This window comes from Mirounga leonina, unplaced genomic scaffold (assembly GCF_011800145.1).
Source record: "Mirounga leonina isolate KUSES-001 unplaced genomic scaffold, KU_Mleo_1.0 Mir_114, whole genome shotgun sequence".
NCBI classification, from domain to species: domain Eukaryota; kingdom Metazoa; phylum Chordata; class Mammalia; order Carnivora; family Phocidae; genus Mirounga; species Mirounga leonina.
In genome coordinates, this window is record NW_023270265.1 from 26,161,196 (window position 1) to 26,174,013 (window position 12,818).

Consider the following 12,818-nt stretch of genomic DNA (forward strand, 5'->3'; position numbering starts at 1 on the left):
CTGCTTTTCCCTCTGTCCCTCCCTCTGCTCATGCTCTCTCTCTCACTCTGTGCACTCTCTCTCTCTCAAATAAAAATCTTTTAAAAAAAGGAGCAAAAAGCCCAAATTAAGCCAGTGCAATTTGCTTATAAAAATTCCAACTGAACAAGCACTACTCACAGAAGAATTCCCAAAGTTTCCCACATATTTGGGCCATGGGGATGTGAGCAAGATATCAACACCCTTAAACTGGGATGTTGAACACAGCATTGTCCTCACGGAAGACACATCCTTGGGACTAAAACTGTAACCTGGGACCGGCTCATTTAAGGACTCTGTCCCACTGAGGTACACAATCTGCAGCCCCGAGCTTCCAGTGAAGATGCCTTTACGACCTGGGTTCAAAGAAAAACGGACACGTTTTAGTCAAAACTGCAGAATGAAATATTATTATGGTGATGAATCTCTCTCCCCATGCCATGAGCCCCCTACCTCCCTGCCATTCAGCAGGTCTGAAGGAGCACAGACTCTTCTAGAGCTCCTCTTCTGGCTGCAGGGTCTCAGTGGTGGATGGCTACAACCATGTTCCCTGTCAGGGAGAGCAGCCCTTCTGTGGAGGCTGCTGGAGCCCACGGGCTAGTCTGTTTACCTGAGGTGCCTTACGAATGAAAAACGTTGGGAAGCACTGATTAAGAAAAAGCCTTCCTGCCTTCTAGAAGAGACTCTACATGGATTAAAAGAATCCAGACACCTGGACCCAGGGAGAGGCAGTGAGAAAAATAAGCAGCAGTTCTGAGGAAAAGTACAGTCTAGAATGCATATGCTCTTCACGCAGGCAGCAGCTTCCGATGGAAGGAAAACATGTAGAAACAGCAACTGGGAAAAACTAGAGACTCTACTCTTTTAACTTTATTCCTGGCTTGGGCCCTTAACCCCACTTCTTCCTGTTGCCTTCAAGACCTTGCTCCATCGACTTTCACCTTCCTTTCACCTACTGAATCTCTTCTCCTCAGCTGGCTCTTTCCCCTCAGAGAAGAATAGAGTACTAAACATAGTAAGAGACATACTAATTAATAAAGGACCATGATTAACACACATATGAACTGATAAAGGAACACACACACCGAAAAAGAAACCTAAGAAAGGAGCACACACACTAACTGAAAATGAAACTTCCAGGGCGCCTGGGTGGCTCAGTCGGTTGAGCGGCTGCCTTTGGCTCAGGTCATGATCCCGGAGTCCTGGGATTGAGCCCCGCATTGGGCTCCCCGCTCAGCGAGGAGCCTGCTTCTCCCTCTGACTCTCTCCCCTTTCATGCTGTTTCCCACTCTCTCTCAAATAAATAAATAAATATCTTTAAAAAAAAGAAACTTCCTTCTCTTCTGTTTCCAATTTCTCAAAAGAGCAGTCCATGCTCTCTAAGTGCTTTACCTCTTAGTTCCTGAGACCACTACACTCTGGTTTCCCACTCCCACCATTCTCTTAAAGGTCACGAATCACCCTGTAACTGCCAATGGTCTTTCCTGGTCTCCAAAACCAGTCTCTCTTCATTTAGAGTCTACAAACTTGGTATCTTTACCTCTCCCAACACTGCTCTAACCACTTTCAGCTCTCTTTGCCTACCACCTAGATGAAGATATATGCCCCCACCAGAGTGGTGCTTTCCTTGTCATTCTATTTCCTCTGAAACAATTTGATCCTACTCAGCTTTGTTTTTCATCTTTATGGGACCAACTCCCGAAAGCCTACTCTTCCACATTGACATTGCTTATATACTCTATAGAAAGATCACTTCCAACTATATATATGTTGGATGTTCTGCCAACACTTCACTATCACATGTTCACTATCAAGTTCATTATTTGCTCCTCCTACTGGGCCTCAAAAAATATCTTTCACAGAAATAACCCAAATACCTCCATGCTCTTTCCACTCCTGGCACTAAATTCATATGCAAAATGGCTACCATAAATATCTATAGCAGCGATCTTAACCCAAATCTAATAACTACTATAAGAACTGCCACAAGTCAGGCCTATGTTAAGATCTACAACAAAAGGATTTCAAAATGTATATCTCACCACAGTGGTTAAAAACAACAAACAAAAATCTGTCCCTCAATTTTTTGCCTAAAGGAGCCCCAGGTGATTGAAGCAAGGGGAGAGAAGATTGCTTACATAAGGGCCAAAGCCAGCTGCAGAGAATAAAGGCCAAGATGGACGATGATGGGGAAGGATGGGGAGGACACAGACAGCAAAGGAATTACAGAAGCTTTCCGAAGAAGTAAGAGACCAAGAAAGAGGAAATGTGAAGAGCAGTGGAGTCATTTTAGACAAAAATAAGTCGAATGATCCAAGAAGCCATAGACTGACAGCAGGTGAAGGGAAAACAAAAACAAAATCTGAGTGTTTTTTAAAATGGCCAGACATTAAAAAGAACCACTAAAAGAGATTCAGGGGACTAAAGAGGGAACAATTTTAACCTGAAATTAAAAAGTGGACCGGGAACCTAAGAAAAGACAAAGGGAGTGAGAAAGGTGAGGATCAACACTAAATACTTCAATTTCCAAAAGCTTAGTGAGATATAGAGCGATAGCTAGTTAGGAATCTAACAAACAAGCTGTATGTATCTCGCCATGTTGCACAGTGAGACCACATACATGGGAATTTTTTTCAATATAATTTATACCTTAAGTACTCCCTATACCATAGTCAAATAGTTGATTCCTCTGGTTGGCTGCAGGAGTATTTATTGGGTTGTGGGAGTACAAGAAGAGTAGGGAAAGGTGGGAGACTACAAAGGAAAAAAATGCCAGAGTCTCAAGGGTACAGACATAGACTTTGGGAAAGAAACCCACTCTCTCAGCAGTAATGGCCGAAGAATCCAGCCACAAATTTCCCAGGAGACTAATTCCTGGGACACTTTATTATGCTGATTACAAACACACAAAATTTCAACTTACCCAGATAAGTAATGTTTTCAGCTAACTCACACCCATCAACATCTTGGAAGTATTTTACTGTTTCCTGGTTATTAGCACCCAGCACATATGTCTGAATAGGAGCTAGTGAGAAAAACAGACATGACACCATACAGTTACCAGATCTGCTTTGGAATTTGAGAAATATTTCCCCATAGGAAAAATAATCATAGCAAAAGCAATGAATCTGCAATCCTATTTGTGGAATGTGCTCACCACTTAGGCTATCCTACCCAACCTGTGGCCTATTTAATAGTATCAGTGGTTGATGAAGTGACATCTTAAAGAGGATGGTTAATGTATAATAAGGAAAACATAGACCCTAAAGAGCCTCATAAAAAAAACATTCAAACTGGAAAAAGGAAAGGACACATGTGGTTGAATTTCTTCAATTCCTGCCTACTTAGAAGAGAATTATTTTTCTTCTTTTTTTTTAAGATTTATTTATTTATTTGAAAGAGAGAGTGTGTGTGCATGAGTACGAGTGAGGGAAAGGGCAGAGGGAGAGAGAATCCTCAAGCAGACTCCCCATTGAGCACAGAGCCCAAAGCAGGGCTCGGTCCCACAACCCTGAGATCATGACCTGAGTCAAAATCAAGAGTCAGATGCTCAACTGACTGAGCCACCCAGGCACCCCGAGAATTCTTTTTCTAAACCAAATCCAACCGAATTCAAAATGTTATCATTTAGATGTATAGGCATCCTTCCCAGCTCAATGAGGAGCTCAAAGGGAAATTCTTAAATAACTAATATGTGTGAAAAACAACCCAGCAAGAATTATATAACCTTGAAACCTTGTTAGAAATCATTTGTTAAATAAAAATAATTTCTATACCTTTCTTGATGCCAGTTTTATACTCCTCCCATTCAGCATCTGGAGTGGAGCCAAAGAAATTTCCTACACACAACAGCAGCTAAAATGAGTTTTTTAAACAGATATATGAGATTTTTTTATCAAATAGTACATAATTGACAGTAACATAATTCAGCTAGTTATCCCACTTAATGGCCTCAAATTAGGTTTTTTTCCTTAATCAATCTGCAGACTCTCAAAACATAATTCTTCAGCAGCAATTGCAGTAGTTGATCTGATTCTAATTACTAAATTTTGGCTCACTGGCCATCAAATTCAAGTTGGGATGGGGTAGAGGGCGTCAGGGAAAAATGGAGAAATCTACTTCCAAGAATATCTCTTGAAACACAAAACATTAACTATTAGATACCCTGAGAGATACAGGAGACAAAAAACACACTTCCTGCCTGTTGTCTTTACTCCATCTTTAACCCAATGAACAGATTGTCCCCATACCTAGAATACTCTTTTGTTCGCTAGGGATTTAGAGTCTAGTTGGCAGCCCTACATAACATTTACGTAAGGCTCTTCAGTTTGTGAAGCATTTGTACATGTTATCTGACTTAATCCATACCAAACATCCATGAAATACATCTGCGGTTCCCAAACCCAGGGGTTAGAATCACCTGGGGAGGTTTTGCTCCTCTGTTTTCAGTTTTGTGCATGGTAAGAAAGTAACTAGATTCAAATTTAAAAAGTATAAAAAGGTAAAGAGGTCTCCCTTTCCCTACCATTCCATGGCTACTAAGTTCCTACACTCACAAAAGGAACTCAGTCTCACAAAAAACGAGAGTGTTTGTTCCATCAAGAAAGGAATAAAGGAGTCCAAACTTTATTTTAGTGTGTTTGACTATAACAGTAAAATTAGATTCAGTAACAGGAAATGTCTTACATCAAAGTTTCCACTTTTCTTCTGAATTGCTCGAACTCTGTTGAATAAAACATCAAACTTTCCTTCAACATCTCCACAAGCCAAGCTGCAAACAAGAGATACATGTTAAGGCAATTCAGGAAACATGAATGGGCCTGCCAGGTTTAGTACATAGTGTCTTCCTGGATCGGGTAGATATGTGACCCAGTCTCTCTGAGGTTACTGGAGAGGTTCAGTGCATGTGAAGTATTACTGACCACGGGGCAGCTCCACCTAAAAGTCACCAAAACCTTCAACTCACCACATCTACAAGTCAGCTTATCATTTCCTCCAAAATCGAACCAGCTTCTTCTCCTCGTTTCCCAAGCTTTGTTGGTGGCTGTATTGCCAAGTTGGTCACCAAGAGTCAAAAATCCCCTATCCGGTCATCAAGTCTCATCAATCCCCTTTTCCAAACATCTTTCACATTCATTCCACCCTTTTCCTTTCCACTGCCACTATCAATCATCCATCCAACAACCACGTACCAGACACCTACAATACGCTAAGGCAATATGCCCCGTACTAGGCTAAGAACCTGCTAGGAGTACAAAGAGGAAAAAGACTCAGTTCAAACCTCAAAAAGTTGACAACCAGGGAAGGGGAGATACCCTGATAAAAATGTACATGAAAAAGGCTACAATAGGAGATATGTGTAAAGTGTTAAGGGGCAGAGAGGTAGAAAGTGGCAAGAGCTGAGGTTTGTAAGACAGACTGGCCCTAAGTTGTGAAGTAACTTGTTCTATCAACTCACTTCTGAGTTTTTATAATTCTAACTTCCACGGTTTTTCTATTTCTCATACCACTTCTTAACGTCTTTGAACTCATCTTAAAATATTATAGTTCTTATTGTTTTGTCAGTATGTCTTTCTGGTGTGTCCGTATCACTGAACATTTTCAAGCTGGATAGTGAGCTGTTTTAAAAAGTTCCTTTTAGCAACAGTGAAATATGGTCTGCAGGAACAAGTAACTATAAGCAAAAATACCAGCAAAAAGGACAATATTGAAGATAGGAAGGAGAGAAACGGATGAAAAATTTAGAATTCTGAACACTTGAACACAGTATGAACTGGGGAAGTAGGGTGGGAAATGAGGGAGGAGGGAAGAACGGAGGACACTCCGAGGCAGAGCCACTAAGAGACCTGTGATATGGCAGAGGCAGAATCAGAGAGAGATCTAATGAATCAGGTACTGGATACAACGTAGGGAGTACGCTTACATTTATTTCCTCTAATGCCTACTCTTCTTCCTAACCATCCTATATAAAGCCAACAATTTAATGTTCTTTCCTCAAAAACATTAAGAGAACTCCACTGCCTCCAGAGCCATGGCCTTCTACAAGTCTTTGGGCCCTCTCCCCAGGGCTTTCTCCAAGTTTCCATAACAGAAACCTCCCCTACTGTCAGTCTGGTCACTCTCTGCGTCTGCCATTCCCTAAGGTAGTTACCTTTCCTAACAGCCCCACCCTAGCCACTCTGAATCTAAATTTTTCCCATCCTTGAAGGCCCAGCACATCTTTAAAGCCTTCTTGACTGGCTCAGAAAATCACTCTCTTCTCAAACTTCAGAAACCCATACAGCATCTCAGAGCAAGCGCTGTAATAAACTACCAGGTGTTTTTTATTTACCTCCAAGCACCACCTCCTCTAGGAAGTCCTCCAGTCCCTATCAGTCACCAATTCCAGGTGTTCCCACAGGATCCTGACTTCCTCTATCATAGCAGTTGTCACATGGATTTATAATTGTTTCTTGAAGAGCCATCATCCAGTTTGTACATCACAGGACCCCTCAAAGTTCGTCATCTCTCCAACTAGGCCCTTTTCCAGTGTTTCCTATCCCACTGAAGGGCAGAAATTTTGGACCCCACAGTGCCAACTCCTTTTCACAGCCCAACCACCTCCAAGCCCTGTTAATTTCATCTCCTTAATAAGCCTTGAATCCCTGCACTTTGCTTCTGCCATCACTCTACCTAATCCTAGCTGCCCTCTTCTTTGGCTCTAATTTGTTCACATTGCAGCCAGAATCGCTTTCCAAAACAAAAAATCTGATCCTGCGAAGGAGTTCTTAAACATTTCAATGACTTTAGAATAAAGACAAAAATATTAACCAAGCCTCAATCCTCCCTCTCCTGATTCCTCACAATAAGCCATATACCCCTCTTATACCTGCTTCCAGAACCGTGAAGTTTTTCTTCCTGATATTTATCACCACCATAATTTTATACTAATCTGGATTCTTTGATTAATATCTACTCAAGACTCTAAGCTCCATTAAGGCAGGAACTCCAACTGTGCAACGTCTAGCACAGTGCCTGGCACACCGCAACTGTTCAATAAGTATTTAAATGTTCAATGGGTGGATGGATGGACGGACGGACGGAGTCTCTTCACTCCAGCACCGCCTCCTCCCAAAAAAAAGTGCGCCTGCGCAGGAGCCCTATCTAGCTCGTCTGTTCACAACTGACCAGAGCCCACCAATGGGGCCCACGCCTAGGAATTTTCGTCGATAAATAAATGGGGTGTGGGGAGAAGTGAAGGGGAAATGTGTCAGGGTCCAGGACGGCCTAAGATGGAGGAGGCCTGACGCTGGGAGCTTCCGCCTCTTCCAGCGTGTGTCTCCGAGAATCCCCTCTCGGAAGCGAAAGGAGACCGCCTCCGGCCGAGCAAAGACGGGATCGGAGCTCACCAGCCGCCACCACGCTCCCACCCCCGCCTTTTCCTCCCCCCTTCCAGGCACGAGAAAGCCCCCGGCCAGCACATAGGCGCGCGCGCACGCACACACACGCGCGCGCGCCCCCGCGCGCACACGCGCGCGCGCCCCCGCGCGCGCGCGCGCTGGCGCTTCTGAGGTACGGTCACTCACAGGCGCAGCGGTTTCTCAGCCATTTGTTCCGACAGCCTGGACTGGGACGACCACCAAAAACTGGAACCCTGAACCCACACTCCTCTGAAAAACGCGGCAGCACCACACTAAGACGTGAGTGCACCCAGCCAATGAGGGTTCGCTTATCTACGGAGAGCGCCGAGGGACAGACGCTTCTCTCCGGTGACTTGGCCTCCAAGAGGAATGGAGGAAGAGCGGTAGAGGAAGGAAGGGGAAATGGCAAAAAGGATTCCAATTAGGATTTTTTATTTCGGAGCAACTGAAGTTATGGAGCTGCTAGAAGGTTCCCAACACAGTGGGCCCTAACCGTATCGGTCCAGTGGGCAAGACAGACTCCCTTCGCACACACTTTCTTGGTTAAGTTTTTAACCCATCCTCAAGTTAAAAGGTCATCACCTTGATTCAGTGTCAACATATTGCCACATTGTCTTCCTCCCTCTCCCTCAAGGTGAACAGCACTGTTATTCTCACTGAATCATGTGAAAGTAAACTGCAGACATCAGAAATACCTCAGAGTGTATTTCCTAAGAATAAGGACATTCCCTATTAACACACCTAAAAAAAATTAATTCAATAATATCATCGGGCGCCTGGGTGGCTCAGATGGTTAAGCGTCTGCCTTCGGCTCAGGTCATGATCCCAGGGTCCTGGGATGGAGCCCCGCATCGGGCTCCCAGCTCAGTGGGGAGCCTGCTTCTCCCTCTGACCCTCTCCCCTCTCATGCTGTTTCTCTCTCGCTCGCTCTCTAAAAAATAAATAAAATCTTAAAAAATATATATATATCATCTAATACACATCCATATTTAAAGTTCTCCATTTGTGCCCCAATTTTTTTTTTTTTTTTTTTGTATCTAGGGCTTGTTTTAATTCAGGATACACTTAAGTTTCACACTAATATTCAGTCTGTCTCTAGTCTTTTCAAATCTACAATAGCCCACCTACCTTTTTGGTTTTGTTTTTCATGACATTGACTTTTTGGAGGAGTTCAGTCCAATTTGTAGGAGACAACAGTGTATAAGGAAATGGAAACTAAGGTGTTTCTGAAAACTGAGGGGCAAGGAAAATTCACTAAGGTCTGCCAAGTAACTAGAAATTAACTAAAACATAAATAAGTTTAAGGAAGAACCACAAAGTTCTAGTTTTCCTCACTTTAGAGAGAAATGTTAAATTCCCTGTCTCATTAACTATTGATGCCCCTGCTTTGATGGCACACAAAGCATGTGTTTTTTCTACTTTGGGGGCAATCCAGCACAGCCCAGGAGTAGAAATCAGGACTGAATCTAGAAGAGTAGAAATTTGCCAAATACGGGCAGGTAATCACTTCAGGAAGAGGAAACAATAGTAAGATATGAAAACTCATCAGTGGAATTCTGTATTATCTTTATAACTCTTACAAATCTAAATCTACTCTGAAATATAAAGTTTATGGAAAGAAAGCTCATCCATGGGAATTTAAGCTAGCTCAAGATAGCTGAATACAGTGTAAGTGTCAGAGTAATAGAAAATGAAATTGGAAAAAAATCAAAGAAATAGGGGTCTTGATGCATGCTAAGAAATCTGGCTTTAAAATACACATTCTTTTCAAGTGCATGGAAAATTTCTCCAGGATAGATATGTTAGGCCACAAACCAAGTCTCAACAAATTCAAGTACATAGAAATTACATCAAGTATCTTTTCAACCACAATGATTTGAAACTAGAATTCAATAAGAAATAAGGAAGAAAATTAGAAAGTTAAAAAATACATAGAAATTAAACAACACACTCCTGAACAACTAATAGACCAAAGAAGAAATCACAAGGAAAAATAAGAAATATCTTGAGACAAATGAAAATGGAAACACAACACACCAAAACTTGTGGAATGCAACAAAAGCAATTCTAAGAGGAAAGTTGATAATTGTAAATGTCTATATTAAGAAGAAAGAAAGGTCTCGGATAAACAACATTACACATCAAAGAACTAGAAAAAGTAGAACAACTAGGCCCAAAATAAGCAGACGACAGGAAATAATAAAGATTACAGCAGAAATAAGTGAAATAGAGAATAGGAAAACAATAGAAAAGATCAATGAAACTAGGAGTTGGTTTTTGAAAAAGATAAGCAAAATTGACAAACCTTTAGCTAAACTAATCAAGAAAAAGAGGGGACTCAGATAAATGAAATTATCAATGAAAAAAGAGACATTTCAGCCGATACCACAGAAATACAAAGATCATATCAGACCACTGTGAATAATTATATACCAATAAATTGGACAACCAAGAAGAGATGGATAGATTTCTGGAAACATAAAACTTAACAAGACTGAAGAAGAAATAGAAAATCTCAACAGACCAATAATGAGTAAGGAGCTTGAATCAGTAATCAAAAAACTCCTAACAAAGAAAATCCCAGGACCAGATTATTTCACTGAATTCTGCCAAACATTTAAAGAATTAACGCCAATCTTGGGTGCCTGGGTGGCTCAGGTGATTAAGCGTCTGCCTTCAGCTCAGGTCATGATCCTAAGGTCCTGGGATTGAGCCCCATATGGGGCTCCCTCCCCCCTGCTCGTGCTCTCTCTCTCACTTGCTCTCTCAAATAAATAAAATCTTAAAGAAAAGAATCAATGCCACTCTTTCTCAAACTCTTCCAAAAAACTGAAGAGGAAGGACCACGCCCAGACTCATTATATTACGAAAGCCAGCCAGATAAGGATACTATAAGAAAAGAAAACCTCAGGCCAATATCCCTGATGAATAGAGATATAAAATTCTCAACAAAATACTGGCAAACTGAATTCAACAGCACATTAAAGGGATCATACACCATGATCAAGTGGGCCTTGTCCCTGGGATATAAGGATGGTTCAACATACTGAAATCAATAAATGTAATAAGCCTCATTTATAGAATGAAAGATAAAAATCATGATCATCTCAATAGATGTAGAAAGAGCATTTGACAAATTTCAACATCCTTTCATGATTAAAAAAACTCTTAACAAAATTGTGCATAGAATGTACCTCAATATAATAAAGGCGCTATATGACAAGCCCACAACTAACATCATACTCAGTGGTGAAAGGGTGAAGGCTTTTCCTCTAAGATGAGGAACAAGACAAGGGTGCCCACTACCAGAAGTTCTAGCCAGAACAATTAGGCAGGAAAAAGAAAGAAAAGGGATCCATATTGGAAAGGAAGAGGTAAAACTGTCTCTGTTTGCAGATGACATCATCTTATAGATAAAAAATCCTAAATAACCAAAAAACAAAACAAAACAAAAACAAAAAAACAGAATAAATGAATTCGGTAAAGTTGGAGGATACAAAACATACAAAAATCAGTTGTGTTTGTATACACTAATAACAAACTATCTGAAAAAGAAAGAAAACAATCCTGTTTATAATAGCCTCAAAAACAGTAAGATATTTAACAATACATTTAACCAAAACGGTGAAAGATCTGTATACTGAAAACCATAAGATACTGATGAAAGAAACTGAAGAAGATACAAATAAGTGGAAAGATATTTTGCCCTCATGGATTAGAATTAATAGTAAAATATCTATACTACCCAAAGCCATTTATAGATTCAATGCAGTCTCTATCAAAATCTAATGGCAGGGCGCCTGGGTGGCTCAGTCATTTGAGCGTCTGCCTTCGGCTCGGGTTGTGATCCCAGGGTCCTGGGATCGAGCCCCACATCGGGCTCCTGGCTTAGTGGGTAGCCTGCTTCTCCCTCTCCCTCTGCCTCTCCCCCTGCTCATGGTCTCTCTCTCTCTCTCTCTCTGTATCTCTGTGTCTCAAATGAATGAATAAAATCTTTAAAATAAATAAATAAATAAAATTTTTTAAAAATCCAGTGGCATTTTTCACAGAAATAGAAAAAACAATCTTAAAATTTGTATGGAACCACAAAAGACCCTGAATAGCCAAAGCAATCTTGAGAAAGTAGAATAAAGCTTGAGGTATCACACTTCCTGATTTTAAACTATGTTACAAAGCGATAGTAATCAAAACAGTATAGTACTGATGGAAAAACAGATACATAGACCAATGGAGCAGAATCAAGAGCCCAGAAATAAACCCATGCATATACAGTCAACTAATATTTGACAAAGGAGCCAAGAATACTCAATGGGTAAAGGATAGTCTCTTCAATAAATGGTATTGGGAAAATTGGATATTCTCATGTAAAAGAATGAAACTGGACCCCTATCTTTCACCACTCACAAGCATTATTTCAAAATGGATTAAAGACTTAAATATAAGACCTAAAACTGTAAAACTCCTGGAAGAAACAGGAAGCACTTTGACATTGGTCTTGGCAATGATTTTTTGGATATGACACTAAAAGCACAATTAACAAAAACAAACATTAACAAGTGGGACCATATCAAACAAAAAAGCTTCTGCACAGCAAAAGGAACAAACAACAAAATGAAAATGCAACCTATGGAATGGTAGAAATGGTAGAAAATATTTGCAAACTATCAGATAAGGAGTTAATATCCAAAATATATAAGGAACTCAAATAACTCAATAGCAAAAAAGCAAAAAATCTGATTTTAAAAATGGGCAAAGGATCTAAATAGACACTTTTCCAAAGACTACCAATGGCTAATACATACATGAAAAGGTGCTCAACATCACTAGCCATCAGGAAATGCAAATCCAAATCACAATGAGATATCACCTCACACCACACAACAGTGAGAATTGCTATTATCAAAAAGATAAGTGTTGATGAATTTGTGGAGAAAAGGGAACCTTTGTGCATTGCTGGTGAGAACGCAAATTGGTAGTCACTATGGAAAACAGCATGAAGCTTCTTCAGGAAATTAGAATAGAACTATCATATGATCCAACAGTCCCATTTCTGGGTATATATCCCAAGGAAATGAAATCACAGTATCTGCAACCCCACATTTTCAGCAGCATTATTCATGATAGCCAATACATGAAAACAACCTAAATGTCCATTGTTGGATGAATGAATAAAGAAAATGTAGTGTAATGAAAAAAGAAGGAAATCCTGCCATTTGCGATAACATGGATGAAGCACAGGGGCATTATGCTAAGTGAAATAAGTCAGAAAAAGACAAATAGTATATGATCTCACTTATGTGAAATCTAAAAAAAAACAAAACTCATAGAAACAAAGTAGACTGGTGGTTGGCAGGAGTTGGGGGAGGGGGGGTGGGGAGATGTTGGTCAAAGGGTGTAACT

The 12,818-nt window shown here is 40.6% G+C and overlaps 1 protein-coding gene across 4 annotated transcripts in view; it reads right to left on the reverse strand.

The window, feature by feature from the left end:
* Positions 1–7,711, reverse strand: part of CWF19L1 (CWF19 like cell cycle control factor 1) — a 28,023-nt gene extending 20,312 nt beyond the window's left edge. Inside the window, exons 1-5 of one of the 4 annotated variants that reach the window (XM_035027155.1) lie at positions 7,584–7,709; positions 4,705–4,789; positions 3,795–3,873; positions 2,942–3,043; positions 160–374 (exon numbers count right to left, since the gene is read on the reverse strand). In XM_035027155.1, coding sequence (XP_034883046.1) covers positions 160–374; positions 2,942–3,043; positions 3,795–3,873; positions 4,705–4,789; positions 7,584–7,606 — 504 coding nt within the window. In that variant the 5' untranslated portion in view covers positions 7,607–7,709. Of the gene's footprint in view, positions 1–159; positions 375–2,941; positions 3,044–3,794; positions 3,874–4,704; positions 4,790–7,583 lie in introns of all 4 variants that reach the window. The other 3 variants (XM_035027161.1, XM_035027170.1, XM_035027178.1) reach the window with 3 other exon arrangements.
* Between the last annotated feature and the right edge of the window lie 5,107 nt (positions 7,712–12,818).